This window comes from Acomys russatus, chromosome 14, assembly GCF_903995435.1.
Source record: "Acomys russatus chromosome 14, mAcoRus1.1, whole genome shotgun sequence".
NCBI lineage: Eukaryota > Metazoa > Chordata > Mammalia > Rodentia > Muridae > Acomys > Acomys russatus.
In genome coordinates, this window is record NC_067150.1 from 50212062 (window position 1) to 50233971 (window position 21910).

Sequence of the window (21910 nt, forward strand, 5' to 3'; positions counted from 1 at the left end):
CTGGTCAGTCTGTTGGAAATTATGTATTTTAAAGTCTGCAACCAATATAAGACCAACTTCACCACAGCTATACCATGCTTAGATTACTACTAGGAAGAAAGATAAAAAGGGCAAAATGTCAGCTCAAACAGCAAGTCATGAGGTGACAAGTCACAAGGTAGTGACACAAACTGAAAGTTTCCTATGCTGGCCTGGCTAGGAAATAGGGGTGAGAGGGTGGAGCTGTTTAAAATAAAATAGGAAGGAAAAGGAAAGGATAATTGCCACTGAGCAGCTCGCTGGGTGTGGTACTGGGCACAAGTCTGCACCACCCATCACTCCACTTACAGTAAGGATGCTGAATACTTAAACAAATCTGCAGTGGTGTAAGGCTATCTACATACAAACTAAAGTAATCCTATAACACAGAGGAAACTGCAAATCAATATTCTCAAATTTTTCTAAAGTTAAGTTTAGTTAATCTAGAATATTACAAACTAGATCAATAGACCAAGATACCTGATACCAACGCAAAAAATATAACTCTACAAGGACATAACTAAAGCAGCCACTCTTAAGTTTTTTTATTTATTTCATTACTATTTTCAGGCTGATATTGATTAGGAATGAATTATTGAAAAGTGAACTCTGAAGAAGAGACTGCTGTACTTGATGATCCTTTAATATTGAGCCAGACTTTTTTTTAACACTACCATCACCTGTAGTATGTTAACAAGGCCTTTTAAAACTATGACCTGCTCCTTTGCACCTGGACTCAGAGCTGGTCACGCCCTAAAAGAAGGTATTATTTGATCACTAAATTTTATTTTGTTGCTGCTCATCTCCAGCACTAGCACTCACATTTTCTGGATCCTCTTTAAAACAGAACCATTTCCCTCATTCTATTTGCTTTTTTTATCTGAACATATATGAACAAAAATACATAAATGTTATTGATTCTTAGATATTTATTTAAAAAGGAACAACCTATAATGCTTTTGTGTGTTTATTTTCAAAGATGTAATAAAAACGCCTAATGCTTAAGATACTTTGTCTATAAAGCCCAGCACTATCAAGATTTCTAGATATTCCCCCGCTTAATTTCAAAATCTCAAATTTAAATAATGTATTAGGCATAGTCCACTCACCTTTCACCTTAGGTGTTGGCAAAACAAAGACACTATGAATAATTACCTACATCCAACCCGAATGACTTCTGTGTTCTATTACCTATTTCTGTTTTCTCACATTACATTCAACAATTCAGCCAAAATACACTGCTGACACACTGCCTCCCCAGACCTACACCAAGCACTGTGCAAGGATCTGGAGAGGGCTGGCGGTGGTAATCCCTTGAGACAGTGGCACAGCAAAGCAGTATTCCTCAGACTTCCCTCTAAATAATCTGAGTATTTACGTGCCCAGAGGCAAAACAAAGCATACAAATCAAAAACAAACAATCAAAAAACCATCTAATTGTTCTACAAAGTCTCCAGGTTTAGCCTTAGTGTTCATAGGAATTTTATTAACCATAATATATTCACATTGGGTTAAAAACCACTTGCTCCCAGAAATACTCTTCAAATAAAACTGGCAAGACATGTAACTTTCCTACCGTAATTAGTTTATATGGCACTTAGACTCTACCCTGAGAATTACCTTTCTATGAGACCACTCTCTAATACGGGGCATACAGTATCAACCCCATTCTGCCCCCCCATATCTCTGGGATACTGTATCTTAAGTTTCTTCAGAGCACTTATTACAACCTGACACTTTATATGTTTATTACTATTTCATTCTTCCACTCTAAAAGCAAAAACCCTCTTTACTACTTGGTTCTTAGGACCTAGGACTGTGCCTGCAGCAACATTCAATAACGATCTGTTGAATTCTTGAACAACTGGGGTAGCGGGTAGGGATCACAAAAATCCCCACTTGTACTCATTTAAAAAAAATCATCCTATGCCTGGCTTATACCTTTATAATGTTGTAGTGTGATGAACTACATTTCACTCTTAAGTGGCACCTCACAAAAAGTGTTACTGTAGTAGTACTGCCTGCATGCATACATACATGCATACATACATGCATACATACGTGCATGCATGCATGCATGCATACATAATGCATACATACATGCATACATACATACATGCATACATACGTGCATGCATACATGCATGCATACATACATACTGGGTTAGCATGATTATCAGAAAACTTTAATTTGTATCTCAGCCATGTAGTACATTTATACTGGAAAGAATTGGTCTAAAAAAGTCATTCTCAACCAGGGATGATTTTGTTCCTCAAGAGACATTAGACAATATCTAGACATGTTTTGGGTCATCATAACTTCAAAGTGCTTTGGGTATCTATGGGTAGAGGCCAGGGATGCCAGTAAATTTACAGTGCTTGAAACAGCTATTTAACAAGGCATATTTTCCTGAACCATCACTACTACTCCAGTTTTTTGGAGAAAAATAAGAATAAAGAAATTACCCATTTCATAAGAAAGAGACTAGGGATGCAGAAGACAAATAATTTGTGCACATAGTACATGGCTTGGTAGGGCTGTAGAAAGCAAACCAAGCCAGATGTGGTGACTGCCTGTAACGCTAGCACTCGGGAAGAAAGAAGACATTCACTTACACTGAGCAAAGGTAGGAACTACCACAATGCGTGTAAGATTGAAAATGATTCAACCTGGTCACCTCTGGCAGCTCATGCAACAGTTTAGGGAAATGAGACCCCACAAACTAAGTATAATGAAGCTTAACAACAGCAGCAGCACAACAATAATAACCATTTCTTACTGTCTTGAAAGCCTGCTTTTTTTTTTTCAACATCATAGTTAGAAACAGCATAAAAACTCATTTTTATGTAGTCATTTTTTATGTATTGATACTCCAGCTAAGACTATGAAGGGGTCTTAGCCCGGCAGTATTTACCTTTCTGTGTCAAGCACTTCTTCATTTTTCATCCATCTAATCATTGGAGCAGGAAGTCCTGAGGCAACACACGGCAGCACTACACTCTGACCAACGACTTTGGTCACAGAAGATGGCCGCATCAAAAATTCCAAGTTTAGCACTTCCTCAGGATCTAAAGAGAATTTAAGTGAAAGAATGATTGATTAAATAAAAAACAAAGCATCTCACAACTTTAGCCATGAAGAATAGATAATGCCTATTCAGTCTGTGTGGCTTTATGTGACAAAAAATAAGCAAAAACTAACACAAGAAAATTCCATTTGAAGAGCAAACATTCCCACATACTTTCTATATGTGAAGTAGTGTGCTAGGCTATTTAGGGGCTATAAAGATATTTAAGTGAGAGTTCCTGCTCACACAGTGCTTCTGGCCAGATGAGCAAGACACGAATCCATGCAACAGCACGGGAGGGGTGCACACAGCAGAGAGTGAACACGCCCAATAGCTGTGCACCCCCCTTACTGATAGGAACGTCAGTCTCCTTTCTTGTGTCAATTATCTCTGAAAGTCTGTCAAGTTTCCACCTCTAAGTCAGCCTATCCAGTCTGCGATGGTGATGCACGCCTTTAATCTCAGGAAGCAGAGATAGGTGGGTCTCTATATGAGTTTGAGGCTAGCCTGGTCTACATAGGGAGTTACAGGTTACGTAGGACTACATAGTGATAGCGTGTCTTTAAAAAACAAAAAGCAAAACCAAAAATTAATCTATCAATTCATTTATATTTGTAATATAGCAACTATTTAGATACTATTTGTGTATCATGCATGTTCAGTTTAAGAGTTGTCCTCTTGAGCACATATGGACATGACCACACTCTTCCTATTGATAAAATGTAAATTAATTAGGTTTTATTAATATCAAGATTTGAGAAGATCATTCTCAGGTAGAGATGTAACTCTTGTCCCCACTGTCGGGGTGGGGGGGGGCATAGTCAGAATGGCCTTTAAGCTTGTCTGGTCAATTAATGATAGTTTGGTAGCCATGGTAACAAGTAAACACTACCTAATAGATGAGCGACCATTCATTTCACTGAATATACTTCTGAAAGCCAACCAGTAACAAGCCCTGCCTTTAAAAAGTCAGCCAAAGCACCTGAATTGCTCGCTTCTTAGGCTGATACTTACCTGTACCCACCTGTGCAACCAAGACTGAAAGAGGCTTCTGTGGTTGAAATCAAACCATTGTTTTCTTAACCAACATAACCTCAGAAACTCTGTAGGAGGGCAGGAGTTGGCTGTGCTCCAAATGACTGGCAAAAACAGCTCTCTTTATACGTAAATAAGCAAATATCCAGCATTTTGTTCTTATTTGAAGTACTAAGTTGTGGGTTCATCCTCTGAACCACTAACCTTGTTTTCCTGGATTCGATTCTGAGGAGCTGCCTGTATGCTATCTCAGGTGTGGAAAGGAAATATGACCATGCAAGTCAGTTGGAGGACATTACCTAGCAACGCTCCCTTTTATTACACTTTCAATTACTTAGGAATACTTATAAATTTATATCTATAAATGGAAATATACTTACTCAAATTTTAACAGGATTAATTCAGCAAATCCATTACAAAAATTTATTGGTTTCAATGTGCCAAATAAAATTCATTGCTTTCACTGAGCTTACATACTAATTGTGGAAAAAAGACAATAAATTGCATACTATATATGATTGATGTGTTCATATATTTTATGGAGTAAGAAGGAAAAACACTAGAGGTGGAAATAAAAATAGGTGTTGTTTTAAACAGAATATCTAAAGGACAATTCACTAATAAAGTGATATCTGAGCACTGAAGAAACAGTGCTAGGCAGGGAAGATACCAAATAGAAAAGCTCTAAAGTAAAGCATTCTGGAACTATTCTAAAATCATCAACTGGTCACAGCTGGGAAAGGTGAAAAGAGAGAACGAAAAGAAAGGTAAAAGAGGGAAGAGGTATAAGATTATATAAAGGCCCAAAACTTTAATTGTGAATGACATGAAGAAACCATTAGGAAGTGTGCTGGCTAGTTTTTATGTCAATTTGACACAAGCTATGGTCTCTTGGGAAGAAAGAACTTCAGTTGTAAAAATTCAGTGTTAGCCTGTAGACAAGCCTGTGGGGCATTTTCTTAATTAGTGTTTGGTGTGGGAGGGCCCAACTCTCACTGTAGACAATGCTACCCCTGGGCAGGAGGTCTTTAGTTGTAAAAGATAGCAGGCTGAGCAAGCCATGTGTGACTACGCCAGTAAGCAGTGCTCCTCCATGGCTCTGCTTTGGCTCCTACCTCCAGGTTCCTACCATGACTTCCCTTAGTGATAGAGTGTGAAGTGAAAAATTTAAGACAAATTTCTTACCCAGGTTCTTTTGGTCATAGTGTTTTATCTTAGTAATAGAAACCTAGCTAAGACTGGGTTTGACCAAAGGTTGTCTAGGTTGGAAATGAAGTGGTTTACGGAGAATACACCAGGGTGGGAACTATGTGGGCAGGGATGGTAACAACAGAAAGAAACTACATTTCAAAAACAAGTCAGGTCCAGGTCTATCAGCAATGCCCTCAGAAGTGACAGCTCATAACAGTGGTCTTACCCTACAAGCCAGTTCCCATGTTATAAATAACTCTATAAATTAGTCATATATTTCTGTGGACAAGACTACCTCTGTCCAAACAAGTTAGGTATGGCCAAATTAAGTTTATAACTTGAACTTTAAAAGAGTAATATGCAAAGAACTAGGCATTCAGCAAGTCGTAAAGCAGCAATTGGCTACCGTGACTACAATGAGTTTCAAGTGAGAGGGGGTATGAGCAAGAAGAAGCCACATAACTGGAAAAAGATGCACAGTTGACTAAAGAGTGAAAAGATAGAAAAAGACTGAGAGAAGCTGAGCTTACATTAGAACAGGAATGCAATGGAGATGTCACCGGTTACCTACAACAGGGCAGCAGGAGGATAAGATCATCCTTCCTCAGCCTCTATATGCTGGGATTATAGATGTAGGCCACCATACACAGCTATCCTCATAATTTCTCATTTTTATTAATTTTTGTTTTTTTAAAAACAGGATCTCTCTGCATAATACTGGCTGGCCTGGAAGTGAGAAACAGCTTGTTCTGCTTCCTGAGTTCTGGGATTAAAGGTGTGTGACACCACATTTAGCCTCTGATAATCTTTTAACAATACATTAACTAAACAGTGGACTTTTTTTTTTATTATTCTCATTTTTTTATAGACAGGGTCTCACTGTGAAGCTCTGGCTGTCCTGAAACTCATAATGTAGATCAGGCTAGCCTTGAACTCATAGAGACTGCCTGCCTCTGCCTCCCAAGTGTCAAAATTACAGGTGTGTACCGCTGTACCTGGCTTTAAACTGTAAATTTTTGTGCCTTTTTCACCCTTTTTACCTCTTTAAAAAACTGAAATGTACTATACTAATAGTAGTATTTCCCACAGGTTATTAGCATTTATTAAAGAAAATTAGGGCAGAACAGTTTTATCCATTAAAACATCAGTCCTGACAATGGTTTAATACCTTGAAGAACTTTTAATTCAGCTTCATCAGTAGACTTCGGTGGCCCACCACTTTCAACTACACAGCGGTAGAGCCCCCCATCTCCTTCAGTCACATTGCTGATAACCAGTGTTCCACTTGGAAGTTTGACAACCCTGTCATCCAGAAGAAGGGGCTGTCTGTTCTGTTCCCACCTTACAAATGGGACTAAATCTGCATTAACTTCACAATTCAGAATTGCACTGTTTCCAACATATACTGAGGAAGGTTCTGGTTGGCTGGTAAATCTTGGAAGACCTGGATAATAAAGAAAAATTAAGTCGTTAAATATTACTCTAAAATGCAGTTATATAGACCAGTACCAAGACAGCTAACATGGCTACAACGTATGGTGCAATCAGGGCCGAGAAGGCCCATGGATCAAAAATGTGGCCAGATACACAGATATAGAGCAAATAGTAAATAAATAACTGCATTCATGATAACATATATCAAATTCCTCACTGCTAGAAAATCAAGGTACGATGTGGAAATGGTAAGGTTAGGAATAAACGCTATGACGTATACCATGATGAAAGTATTCAGTGTAGATTTATGGATTATCCAACTATAGATACAGTTATAAAGGCATGGGTAAGTAGACATTTTGTATATAACCAATGAACATGTAATTAATATTCAAACACACCACACACATACACCTATATATTCCCTAGCCCTGAATCAATGTTGCTTCTTTAACAGTGTGTCCAAATGGTGACTTCATCTTAATTTCTAAATATCATTCTCCACTGCAAGGAACCAATGTCCCTGGGGTAGAAGCCAATTCTAAGAGTAGGACAGGGCAAGTACAAGGTGAAGTAGGCTCCTTACTTTATGTTATTAGATCAAGTTTTAACCTTAAAGTATAGAGGAAAGAATGATTTAACACAGACATCAAGACTGCAAAATATCTAGAATAATGACACCAACATATTACACATTATTAAACCATAAGCAAGAATCTGTTGGCTTATGTTAATATTAACAAACAAGTGGAGTAAGAAGAAAAGATCTCCTGAATGGAGATGACAGACTAGGAACAACAGCACTTAGCACTTTCTTAATAATTGATCAGGCAGCAATCTTTCAATGGATGTTGTGACTTAGTGAATATTGGTGAAAAATAATGCATTTATACAATACCAAAACATTTCATCCCCAAATACCAATTATTAATTATAAAAACACACCTTATTTTAAGATGGAGAAATACTACATAGATCATCTGAAGTAATAAAGCAAACACCATTAGCAACAAAGCATTCTAAACTTTGGTGTGCCACATTGAGAACACTACACTACTTCCATGGTATTCCTCCCCAAAATGAAAAATCTCCATCTCTTCATAGAAGGAAATCAAACTTAAAGTTAAACAAGGAAAACCTGTATGTCAAATGAGCATAAGGATATAATTATAAAATGACACATGAAATCTTAGACCAGAAAGAAAAGGAGGTTAGTTTCTACCCCTTATTTTCCCATTGATCTTTGAAATCGAAATTAAATGATGTTATTACATTCATTTCTTAATTTTAATGAAAGTTCACAGTTATTTAAGAGAATGTCCTTGTTTTCAAAAAATACATGCTTACACATTCATGCAGATGTAACATGTCTGCCACCTACTACTCTTATTGGTTCAGGGGAAAAAATATGTATTTGAGTAATGTGCTGGATAGTTTTGTGTCAACTTGACACAAGGCAGAGTTACCAGAGAAGACAGAACCACAGTTGGGAAAATGCCTCCATTACACTGTCCAATGTGTGAGGTGCTGTCTTGATTCATGACTGATGTGGTAGGGCCCATCTCACAGCAGGCGGTGCTGCTCCTGGACAGGTGATCTTGGGTGCTTTAAGAAGCCAGCCTGGTCTACCATACTAGTCCAGGACAGCCAGGGCTATCCAAGAACCCCTATCTTGAACCCCCCGAACCCCACCCCGCACAAACCAGGGCAAACAAGCCATGGGCAGCAAGCCAACAAGCAGCACTCCTTCTGACCTCTGCTTCAGGTCCTGGCTGCAAAGCCCTGCCTTGCTGAGGCCCTATCCTTATTTCCTGCCTGATGGAGCATGACCTGAGAGCTGTAAGCTGAGATAACCCTTTCCTTCCAAGTTGCTTTTGGCCAGTGTTTTACCACAAGGAACGACAAAGTAGATGTTGAAAAATATTAACTGGGAGATCTGGAAAGTTCTATCTTTGTAACTATCCTCTCTGTTTGAAGTTGCTGAAGTTCTAAATATTCTATAGATACCACAGAACATAATGGCTAAGAGCAATGGCTAAGAGCATTAGTTAGCCACTAGAGTCCCAATCTTGCATTTAAATTAATTGTACCTTTCATGGTTAAATAAAGGTGGTAATTTATTCATTCTAAGCTTCAGTTTCTTCATCAGTTTAATAAAAACTAAGAGAACTCACAGAGTGGTTAAAAAAGTTAACCTAAGTAATTCATACAGTACAATGCCTGGTATATAAACAGTCCAGAAGCTTCTATTAGTCGTAGGACCTTACAAGCAATTCTAATGTGCTCAGAACACAACACCCTGTTTCTGTAAACACAAGGAAATAAATTATGAACAACTATTCTAGGCTTTCTAATTTTATGATGGTGAATTAGTCCAAATAATAAATAACACCCAAGCTTTCTAGTCTTGCTATATATTTTCCTTGTTTTTATAGTAAGGAGATTTCCAAAGGAAAACATGAAAGATAAAATTGTTCAAATATCTATTTGGCAAACAAACAAAAATCAGGTAAAAGGTAATTAATACAAATTAAACACAGAATCTAATAAAGCTAGGAGGGGAAGAACTTAATAAATCATAGGAAGAATGTCTTCTAGTTTTTGAATGAAGAAATACTCCTTTTAGAGGTTTTGTGAAAATAAGTAATTTTTAAAAAAACGTAAGCCTATAACACATGGGGACTTGTCAAACAGGAAAAATTTAAAAGTCCCTGAATAGGGAGAGCAAATGGATGAACTGGTAAGCAGTATGTCACGGCAAAGACGGCCTCTGCTTCCTGTGTCCCTGCTGCCTCTGGAGAAACACAGAGACAAATGTGGGAGCGATGTAGAGTTGATACGAATGGACCGACAATGCCTGTATTAGACCATGCCATTCCCTAACCTTTGACCACACAGCACACACAGCTAGACTAATTTCCAGGCAAAACAACAAAAATGTCATCTGTGCAGAAATGAGACAGCCCAGATAAAAGCAGCCTCATATTTAATTCTTTAATACGTCTTTAATATTCTTTGAAAGCTTCCCTGCTTCTAGCCATGACTAAAACCAGTTCTTTTTGTAACCAAAAATATCTGTAGCCTTTTAAAACAGCAAATTTGACAATATCTTTTAAAAATGATTTTTGAGAACTTTTTTAAGTAATTAATTTATAAACTGAAGTTTCCCACTTGAAGTGCAGAACTCAGTATGAACGGAGCTGTGTAATCATCTCCGTAAGATAACCCTGTCAGCAGCTCTTAAAGAAACTACTCATTTGTATCCCCTGTACTGCTGGACTCAGTTCCCATGTTGGGTACTTAGCCCTAGAAAGCCAATCAACCTATTTTCTCTCTCTACACACTTCCCTATTCTGGGCACTTTGTATATACGAGCTTGAACAGGGCACAGTCACTTATAACTGGCCTCTTTAACCCACTACAACATTTTTACAGTTCATACATGTAGTCATGTTGTATTATGACTTCATTCCTTTTCATTGATGAAGACTCTATTCCACTATTGGATATTTCATATTGATTACCTATTCCTCATCTGGTCGACATTTATATTAGTTCCAACTTTTATTTATGAATAGTGCTGCTAGGAGTAGTAGTCATGTACATTGTTGTGTGGATGAATATTCTCAATTCTCCTGAAACCCTGGGTCATATGATAATTCAGGCTAACATTTTTTTTTTCGAGGCAGGGTTTCTCTGTGTAGCCTTGGTCATCCTGAACTCACTTTGTAGACCAGGCTGGCCTCGAACTCACAGTGATCCACCTCAAAGTAACATTTTAAGGAAATGTGAAACTGGTATCTTTTTAAATTACACATATATAAACAAAAGGGCAGCCTTTAACTGTCAGTGGAGAAAACAAGAGGAAAGGCCAGAAAGTGAAGAATATTTTAAAGGGAACTCAACACTTGGTAGTGCCAGTGCTAAAACTGCTTAACAGGAGGGAAAGGGTGGAGTGGATGGTAGAATGAGTGAAAACAACAAGGCTAGGAGCAAGCTCATAAGAGGAACCAAGAGCTCTGTGATTAAGGAGCTTAGATATTAACTATGTTACAGGAAAGTGTTCGGATCCCAGTGTGGAGACTAGACTTGAAGGAGAGCATAACGAAGGAGAGCAGACAAGCAGGTGCAGGCTGTGCTAAGGAAGGTCAAAGGTCATCTCAGGAACAGAGAAGTTGGATCAATACAGAAAAATCAGGAGGCAGGATACAGTGGTTTTAGCGGTAGGGTTTGGTGGGCAGCAGAGAGAAAAGATATGAGTAAGAGGCCAGGAAAAAAGATGTTAGCGCATAAATGGCAGCCAGAAGCCTGGCCGAAGTGACAATCTAAAGGAAGGCAGCACCCCAATTTACATATACACTTTGTAGAAAGCATGACGAGGGGGAGAAAGAGAAGAGTTAGACTGTGTCTCCCCGTTTTTATTTTTCCACCCTCAATCTGTGATTGTGGATGATTGATGCAGCCTTAGGTCAGACCCAAATTAAACTTTGAGTATTTGACCCCAGAGACAAAGAAGTCTATCATCCTCTAAGTCAGTGGTTCTCAGCGTTCCTAATGCGGTGACCCTTTAACAGGTCCTCATGTTGTGGTGACCTCCTACCATAAAATTGTTTTCATTGCTACTTCCTAACTGTAATTTTGCTCATCATGAACTGTAAATATCTGTTTTCTGATGGTCTTAGGTGACCCCTGTGAAAGGGCTGTTTGACCCCAAAGAGGGTCGTGACCCACAGATCGAGAACCACTGCTCTAACTGAAGGACCATGAGATAAAAACCTATCACCCCATAGTGGCAAGAACCAGGTGATGACAATCACCGTTAGGTCCATCCTCACATACCTGAAGCAGAACAAGTTGAGAAAACAACATGGCCCTTCACAAAATTACTTCATCTGATACTCAAGAAACCCTCTCTAGAGAATGCTAGTGCCTACTGTAAAGCAGGCATAAAGTATTTAGTAAACAACACCTTATTTCTCTAGATCCTTAATTTCTCTTATATTTGCCACCATTTAACAGAGATCCTTTGAAAAGGATTTAATATTCCTCTTTTTACAGCTGTTTTCAGGCTGCCTTCTATAGTAAGTAATGTGTTAGTAACGCTACAGAATTCTAAATAAATACTGTCCATTCCTTGGTTAAAGTTTAATGTACTGACTTCCTCTATAAATCATTCAAGCCAAGCTTCTGCTTATTATTTATGATCTAACCATCTCTTTTATGGCCTCTGACTTGTAACTCTTTTCACTCTGCTGTCCACTAAGCCCTACTAAGCCGCACTGGTTATTATGAGTAGGCTTTAAAGCTATCATTTTTCCAATAGAACTACCTCTTCCGTTTCCATTTCCAGTTAAAAGAAAAAACCGCTTATTAGTACTGATAGCAACTTTGAACTTTCAGAGAGGCAAAAATGTGCTAGTTTATTCTGCACAACCCTAAGTAAATAAGTGTTGTCTCATAAACAAGAGCCTATACAAACTGACAGGCTAAGTGACTTATTACCAATTAAGTGAAAGCTACAGTATATTGCTTTTATTTAGATTTAGACTTTATAATAATAGAAAATCCGCCACTGGGCATAGTGGCGCATGCTTATAATCCCAGCAACTTGGGAGGCAGAGACAGGTGGATCTCTGTGAGTTCGAGGTCAGCCTGGTCTACGAAGTGAGTCCATGACAGCCAAGATGACACAGAGAAACCTTATCTCGAAAAACTAAAAGAAAGGAAGGAAGAGAAGGGAAAGGGAAGGGAAGGGAAGGGAAGAGAGGGAAAGGAAAGGAAATGAAATCACATAACAGGACTTACCTGCTACTGTGAGCTTGGCTGTTCTGCTGACAATAGTTCCAAGATTATCAACAGTGGCTACACACTGATAGAAACCTTCATCAGGCTTATTGTGTTTGGAATGCACCACATTGCTGATGAATAAAGATCCATCTGGGAGAAGCTGGCGGCGATCATCTGATACTAAGTTTAAAAAAGTTCCATCTTTCTTCCACTCAATTTTTGGAGAAGGCTCAGAATATGCTGAACAGTTTAAAATAACGGAAGAGCCTCTAACTGAGAGTGTGTCCACTGGCTCCACCAGAAAATAAAATGGAGTGAATGTTCGTACACTGGCTCCTACAAAAATAACAACAACAAACCAGACTGTTATTTCTGAAAGAACATTCAACATATTCAAAGATTATTCTCAGATGATTGCTGAGTATTTACACTATAGATATCTGATAAATAAAATTTACTGCTTTTAAAAAACACAAATGACTCATTTAGAATAGCTTAGTTTAAAAAAGAAACTTGAGACAGCCCTATTAGAAATATGAGTAGCTAATAAAAAGTTTAATTGAAAACTCCATAATGGAGTTTATAATTATTTAAAATTACTATATTCAAAGTTTTCCAAAGAACATAAAGAAGGTAGAAAACTGAAATGACTCACTGTAAATAAAATACCTTTACATTTGTTATTTGTACTCTTCTCATTTTCCTAGTATTCATCTTCTTGACTTATAAACAACCATTGGTGGTAACGATTGCATTTCCGAATATCCCTCTTTCCATCTGACTTTATAATTTTGTTATAAGAAAAAAAATATTTTTCCAGCCTGGGAAGATAACTTGGTAAGTACTGTGCTTGCCTGCGGCACAAGTATAAGAATCTAAGTTCAGATCCCTAGCATCTACATAAAAGGCATGCCAGGTGGTTCCCAGAAGTGTGACGGCCCAGCCAGGTTAGCTAAGAGGAAGCCCTGGGTTCAGTGAGAAAATCTGTCTTAAAAACGAAGGTAGAAAATGATAGAGGAGGACACTCAATGTTGACCTCTGTTCTCCTGAAGTCCACGCAGGGATATGCACATCTGCTTGTGCATATGCACACACACACAAACACAGATAATTTTTTAAAGTAAGTAATGTTTTAAACAATACAAAATTACAGTTATTCTTGGGCAAGTTTCCTTATCTTAAGAATATTAAATTGTTAAAATATTTTTTAGATTTATTTTATATGTATGAGTGTTTTGCTGCATGTAGGCGCACCATGTACATGTACTGCCCACACGGATCAAAAGAGAGAATAAATCCTCTGGAAGGAGTTATAAGTCGTTATGAACCATCAGGTTGGTGCTGGAAACTGATCCTGGGTCCTTATATCTCTCCAGCCCCTATCAAATTTTAGGTAAGCCTTATTCTCGTTTGTTATATTTTTAAATTTTCATTTTTTATATTTACTCTTCATGAAGACCTCATTTGATGTAAAGAGCACAGGAACACTCCGTTTAATCCTTCTAAGTCTTTGGCTGGCACTTTGAACATATGAAGAAAAAAATTACAAAGAAAACATCTGCTATAAACTTTGTATCTTAGCCAGATAAACCTTTACCTTTTATTTATTTATTTTTAATCTATTGTCCTATTAGTATGTAAACAACTCAAGCAGTAATCAGGCTTCATCTTCAGCAAAGTTTAACTCTAACAATGACATTAAGACTGTTGTTTGTAAAATATTTAAATTGTGAATTTAAGATACACTAGTCCTATATTATAAAATGGGTAACTGGTTCTAAATAAATGTGAAACAGGATGGCAACAGGAAAAACAATAAAAACCTTTCAGTTGTTTAGAAAGTTTCCCAGCACTTAGAAACCTAGACAAATTCCAAACCACTCATTCTTCCCCCAGGCCCCACAGGAGTATTAGAAAAAGGGTCAGGTCGCTACTCCCCCTGAGAGGAGGGCTAAGAAATGCATGTGTCAAGTCTTAAAACCTCTGGAAATAAGTTTAGCAACTTTTGAAAAGTAACCAGAAATTATTTCACTTCTTCCTACTAAAATGTCAACATCATTAACCTTCTAGAACTATGGGAGGCACAAAATGTTAGCTAAACTGTGCTGTTCTTACTTCTACCTTTCTGTGTATTGTACCTGCACTACCCCACTTAAATTTAACAAAGGAACTCAAGAGTCCACTTTATTAGCAGGACAATGAAAATATGCAAGTTTAACTATTTAAAATATATTACATATATAATGCACAGGCAATTTTTAAAAGCATCAGTATAAAATTTCTACCACTAAAAAAAAATCAATATAAACTAGGCATAATCTCAGCACTGAGAGATGGAAAAGTTCAGGAGTTTAAGATCACCCTCCACCAAGGCCAGCCCATGAGGGTCACAAAGAAATCAAAAGATGACTGTAACAATGTAAGCAGGTTATAATTTAACATTCTGTCTTGCTTTTGGTTTTATTTTGTTTTTTTAAAAAAGTGTACATCTAAACTCCCTTCAAGTTCAATTCCCCATCCACCTTACACACAACACACACACACACACACACACACACACATACATACACACACACACACACACACTCTCACACACACACATATCCCTACACCTTTTTTTGAGATAAAGTCTCAAGTAGCCCAGGCGTTGAATCCTGAGCTTGCTATCTAGTGGAGGATGGCCCTGAACTCCTGACTCTCCTGCCTCAGCTTCCCAAGTGCTAGTATCACTAAAACACCACAGCATTAACTAGAAGGGAGCACAAACAAGCTTCAAAAACTACTGTGAACTCAACAGTTTTCAGCAAATATTGTTGCCTTCCAAAAAAGTCTGAAATACTCTTAGGTGCCTAGGGCTGTATACCGCAAGGCAATTTGTATTTTCACAGTATTTTTTTTTTTTTATTCAATCATATTCCTAATATCCTCCTCGTGCCGTGACTAGGCTTCACCTCTATATTATAGAACATAATTTCTAAAGCTAAGCCCACCGTTAAAGTATTAATAATGTCACAGTCTCCAGTCTAAGCTAGTTAGTAGCATGCCCCTCTTCCATGCTAAGACTTCATGACGCTGTTTTGTAGGTTCTGTTGAGTTTCTAAAATATTATATAGAAGAAAAAGGAAGGCTCAGAAAAGCCATGATAATTTTATAAAAGAAAGGAAAGAGCCTGCACCCATTAGGTGTCATTTCTTAGAACTATTATGCAATCACAGTTCAGAAGTTGAGGATTTGAAAGGGGAAAAAAAATGCCACAAAACAGACTTTAAAGCCTATAAATAGAGACACTTTGAGGGGGAAAATGAAATTCAAACTGAAGGGATGACCCAGCAGTTAAGAGCACTTCTTGCTCTTACAGAGGACACAGGTTCAATTCCCAGCACCCACATAGCGGCTCACAATTGTCTGTAACTCCAGTTTCAGAGGATCCAGTGCCTAACTCGGGCCTCCTTAAGCACTAGACACACATGTGTACATGTACACTCATGTACCAAAACACTCGTGTACATAGAATATAAATATTTTTAAAATTAAGATGAACTATTCAATAAATGTCACTAAGACAACTGGCTATGTGGGGGAAATGAGATGCCTGCCTACCTTACATGTAAGAATAGTAAGCATTTGTGTTTCTGTGCACTAAACACTGTTCTAAACACGTTCGACCTTTGCATTCCTCAATTAGGAGAAGTGGCCTAGTATCATCTCCATTTCATAGAAGAAAGCAGCACAGAAATGTTAAGTAACTTGTCAGAGCTCAAACAGGTAAGAACAGAACCGAGGCTAAGATCTCAAATACTACAGCATGTCAGTAAACACAACTATAAAAATCATCCCAGACATAAAAAAAGTATGAAATAAAAATTGTAGAAGAAATTTTAGGAAAAAAAAAAAAAAACAAGGATAACCTTGGAGCTTAGACAATTTTGAGGAGAAAACATAACTGAAAAGGAAAACAAATAAGCTTTACTTTCTTGAACAACAACAACAAAAAAGCCTCAAAAAACAAATGAACAAAAAACATAATTACACCTTTGCAAAACACAGAAACAAAGCAGGCACGCAATAAACTAAAGAAAATGGCTTTGTATACAAGAGAGAATTAAAAGTTCAAACTACTCAGTAGAAAAATGGGCAAGGCTGTATCAAATAAAACCATCACAACACTGGCAAGATGGACTAGATGCACTCCAGATAGTTCAACAAGTCCCCGCCTGCCTCAGAGTATTATCCAATAAAAGCTGAGCTACACTATTTTTTCTTCTGAGATAGGGTTTCTCTGTGCAGGCTTGGCCGTCCTGGACTTACTTTGTAGACCAGGCTGGCCTCAAACTCACAAAGATCCACCTGCCTCTGCCTCCCTAAGTGCTGGGATCAAAGGTGTGCACCACTACGCCCAGCTGAGCTATGTTTTCTAACTGGCCTAGAGCACTGTGGTAAGCAACACCAATGAATGTTAAGTATAGCTTGCTTCATGAGTATGTGAATACATAAACACTGAGAAAAAGGTAGGACAGTGGTCACTGTGAAGGAGAACGATGGGAGGGTAAGGGAGTAAGTATCTGTACAAACATATAAAATGTCTTCACAATTAAGAAAAAATCACTTGCTGTTCAACAACCATTTGCCAAGAGCAGAGAAACACTTTTTTTAAAGGCTCTATCCTTTCTCTAACAGCTTTCCTTTGGTGCTGCAGAGAGCTCTGAGACACTGCTGAGCTGCCTTTATACAAAAACTGACCTGTAATTCTGACCAGTCCTCATGCTCCATCTACTTTAGTCTGCATAATATTAGTTTACTAAGGCCAGAATCACTGCTCAAATATGTTGAAATAAGCTTAACGGATCCTGTGTGGTGTCTCATACATTTCCAAATCTCTACAAATTTCTCACTTCTTAATAAAATAGTTCTCACTTCCTGATAGACTATTCCTCACTTTCTGATAGAATACTTCACACCTTTTGATAGAATCCTGTCTTAAGAAAGGACAACATCCACAGGGAACCACTTTTAGTTGTGAGCACCATCTGCAAAATGCCAACAAATCTAACTGTACACCTCATACAAGCTGTAAATTTTATAGTACCCAGAGTAAGACATCAACACATGGTATTTTAATGCCAGCAGAAATAAAACCCCTGCTCTTTTGCAAGAAGTGCAAAGTTTAATAGCAGAAATGCAGAGCAAGCCTCTTTATAAACCTACTAAAAAACAGTCTGTGTAACTTTCCTCATTACAAACTATGTTTCTACTCTCAAGTGACTTCCTATTTCCTTACACCTTAATGTTGTCTCCAACCACCAGGAACATCGCATCCCATTGCCCAGTGTGATGTTTCACCTTATCTTTTTGAGTTCAGTGTCACCATATAATTTGGTCTTTAAGTTCTCAGTTTCTAATTAAAAAATCCAAAAATATTGTAAAGTTAAAATAAAATTCAAAGAGCACATCTAAATGTATTGTATTTCCAATTCTACACAGATATTTAGAAAGTGATTTTTTTTTTCTCTAATATTTTACTATCTAACATTTTAGCCATTTCAGCTCCACGGTTTACTCTCTCAGCACAGCCAATTCTTCCAAAGACTGATTTCACCTTAAACACATCATCTTTTGTATCTTCTAACCATGTAGAATTTTGTGTCTGGGGAAATGTGTTAATCTTAATCGCAAGTTTGTAGAGCAAAGAACTGAAGACAAAAGAAGAAACAAAACAGAAGTAAAGAAATCCAAGATCAACTCTGGGACTCTCTAACAACATCCAAAAGGTACTGCTAAGACTGAAGAGTAATTATGGGCAAAGCCTAAAGGCATTAAAAACAATAGTTAAAGTTTACTGAGTGTTCTCTAAGCTCCCCAGGCATTCTTTTCAGGCTTAACAAGAATTTTCTCAATCCACTTTGCTATAGGTAAGAATTATCATTTCAGATTTAAAACCTTTTGATTCAAAATGAATAAAAATGTGTCCACAGTAATTAAGCTTTTCTCAGTATTATGTTATAAAACTACTCGACTACAAAAGCAATTAAGGACTACTCTTGTATAGCAGTTTCTGAAATTGAATGAAGCATTCCATCTCCCAGGGAAGATCCTTAAGGCAAAAGGTAAACAACTCAAAATAGCTTCAGAAAGTCCCTGAAACTGACCAGATGCACTAATCACATTTACAAAGCATGGCTGAAACTGTGATGATAATGGTGGGCACTTGACCCCTGTAGTCTTCCTTACAAATAATAACCTCAGCTTAATCACGAGAAACCTACGAGACAAAGCACAGGAGTGGGAAAGCATAAAACACCTGACCGGCTTCTTAAAACTGACTGTGCCATCAAAATATAGGGCACATATACCCTCACTCAAAAGACCTAAGGAAATGCAACAGCTAGATACAGAATGAGATGCTGGGTAAGAATGGAGACAGAAAGGGCAATGTGCAAGGACAAGAAATATAAATGAAGTCTATACTTTACTTAATAACCATGTATGAATACAGGTTTACTGATATTTAACAAATATGCCATTTTAATATAAAATACTAATGAGAAATAAATGGAAATTCTGCTAGACTTTCAATTTCAAAGTAAACCTCAAACTAAGCTAAAAGCATTATTGATGACACTTGTAAGACTTTTAAAAATACAAGCATTAAGTATGTTATACCACAGCAAATGAGTTCATTTTTGTGTAAAACGATGACTTAAAATATAAAAACAAGATAATACAAACATAATACAAACACTGAGAAAAGCAGGTACAGAAGTGCCATTAATGCAAAACAAATAGCAATTACATTCAAGACTGGCAAAATAATGTTCATTTCCAATAAAACTGTCATCAAATAAATGCCCAATTTACTACCATGTTTTAAAAGAAAGACAACATCAAAAACAGAAGCTGGCCAGGCAGTGATGGCACACACCTTTAATCCCAGAACCTGGGAGGCAGAGGCAAGCAGATTTTTTGAGTTTGAAGCCAGCCTTGTCTACAAAGCAAGTCCCAGGACAGTCTCGGAAAACAAAACAAACCCAAAAAAAACTAAAGCTGATCTTTAGAGATGGCTCAGGTGAAACCCATGGTGGACAGGGACGGGGACACACACACACATGGACACACACACACACACACACACACACACACACACACACACACACACACACACATCCTGAAAGTTCTTCTCCAATTTCTACACATACCTGTATTGTACACATGTACACACACTGACAAATACATAAAATTCAAAATAGCAATAATACTAAGTTTTTAAAGGAACATATCATTAAAATAGTGAGATCCAAAGAAAAAATTTCCACTATATAAATGAATCTCTACCTGTATCAAACCTTTCAAGAATGTTAAACACCAAAGCCCATAGTGCCCAAAATGAAGATCCTGCACATAGTAGGCACCAGTTTGTTAAATAAAAACTTATAAGTTTCAGATTTTAAATCCTATAAACAAGATCTTTAACTAGCAAGACGGCTATGTAAACTATGGTACAGTCACTAAAATACTGTGAAGGAAGAAAAGCTTTTATTTTGGTTCTTGGCTTCAGGAGGCTTTCAGAGGGCCCCATCGTGGTTGCTTGACTCCATGCTCTTGGAAAGCCAGAGTGTGGTGTATGGTATGCAAAGACAGAAAGAAGGAGCCAGGGACTAGGCGCAATTTTCAAAAGCATGCCTCTAGTGACACACTTTCTGCAGGTAGACTTCACCCCCAAAACAGCACCAACAAGTGGGCAATTAATGTTCACCTCCTGAGCCTGTGATGCCATTTTATATTCAAATTATTACAGAGTCAATAAAAGCATGGGTTCCCAAGTAAGGCTGCCCATCCTTTCATCTGAGTCATGATATTTGCCAGTTGTATGGCCTTGAGTAAATTACTTCAGTACAGGCATTTGTAAAACAAAGAGTAACAGATACTGCCTTGAATCAAGCAGTTGGGACACTTAAATCATCTAATACATTTAATACAGTTCCTAGAACTAGCACATTTTGAAAATTACTATCTACTAGACTATAGAGGGAAACGCTATAGAACATAATTTTAAAATATGACATTGTATTCTGTACTTTGATGTTAATTATGTAAGAGTTATACATATACAGGTAATAGGAAAGTAAAAGTTAAAAGTTATAAACATTAATGGTGGATTAATAGCTATAATTTTAATTTCTATTAGTATACTATTTTGATATAATATTGTTTATATAAGACCAAATACATATCTCACACTAAAATTTGATTATTAATAAATGTTTATTAATTAATGGTTTCTGATAAAATTTCATAGCATTTACTGAAAATCATTAGCTCTTTTATTATATTATTTTATTAGCATGTGTACACAGTGAGTATATACGTGTTCACATGTTCATATTGTGAGTACAATTTGGGTGAGTACATGTGTACATGTAGATATGTGTGTGTACATGTGGTCAGAAGTTGATGTTGGAGGTCTTCAACCAGTTCGCCTCCCTATCACAGAAACAAGGTCTCTAGCTTGAACCCAGAGCTCTCTCTGATTTGGCCACTTCATCTAACCATCTTGCCCCAGTGATCCCTCGTCTTCGCTGTGTTTTTTTGTTTGTTTGTTTGTTTTTGTTTTTGCTTTTTTTAATTCAGCAAACAACATTGTTCTCTAACCTGTATTCTTCAAGCACTAATATCTTGAATATATTTCTATGTAATACATACAGTTCTAATTCTTATCTGCTCTACAGTATTCCATTACAGCAAACACATCTTAAATATAAAAATCATACAAATCAAGACACTTTTAGTTTAAAAAATTACTCTTAGTTGTTGGGAAAAGGTCTAACGGTATTTACAAATGCTGATTTCAGTGCCTTGTGATCTGGTTACCACCTTGCAATAGGCATTGTTATGAATGTTGAACATCTCCTGTAACTATGTGATGATAAGGAACGTTCACCAATTATCCCTGGTTAGTTAAATAAAGATGCTAAAGCCTATCATTGGGTAGAAAAGAGGGAGGTGGAGTTTGAGAGGCCCAGGCTTGGTTAGGAGAGGGAAAGGAGCAGAGAAGCAGGTCTGGAGAAAGAAGATTGCGCTCAGCATGTGCAAGTAGGAAGAGACTGATAAAAGCAGAAGCCAATTCAGGAGTCACCAAATTGACAAGTGATTGGTTTTTATGTGGGTTTTAAAGGTACTAGGATTAGAGCAGCTCAGAATTTGCGCAGCATAGTATTTACAGCTTAATAATAAATCATAGTCTCTCTGTAGCAGTGATTGGGGAACTAGCTGGTTAAAAAAGACTACTGCCTTAACAATTTACTGTATTGATTAATATAGAAAGAATAATTCATCTTTATACACTTAGTAGTTATGCTGACAACACAAATGCACATTGGGTC

General features: G+C 37.4%; 1 protein-coding gene across 11 annotated transcripts in view; it reads right to left on the bottom strand.

Annotated features, from left to right (window-relative positions):
• The window catches only part of Neo1 (neogenin 1), a 156236-nt gene that overhangs the window by 101370 nt on the left and 32956 nt on the right, over positions 1 to 21910 (bottom strand). For all 11 annotated transcript variants that reach the window (XM_051156599.1, XM_051156593.1, XM_051156597.1 and 8 more), the window contains exons 2-4: positions 12552 to 12869; positions 6481 to 6756; positions 2934 to 3087 (exon numbers count right to left, since the gene is read on the bottom strand). In XM_051156599.1, coding sequence (XP_051012556.1) covers positions 2934 to 3087; positions 6481 to 6756; positions 12552 to 12869 — 748 coding nt within the window. The remainder of the gene's footprint in view (positions 1 to 2933; positions 3088 to 6480; positions 6757 to 12551; positions 12870 to 21910) is intronic.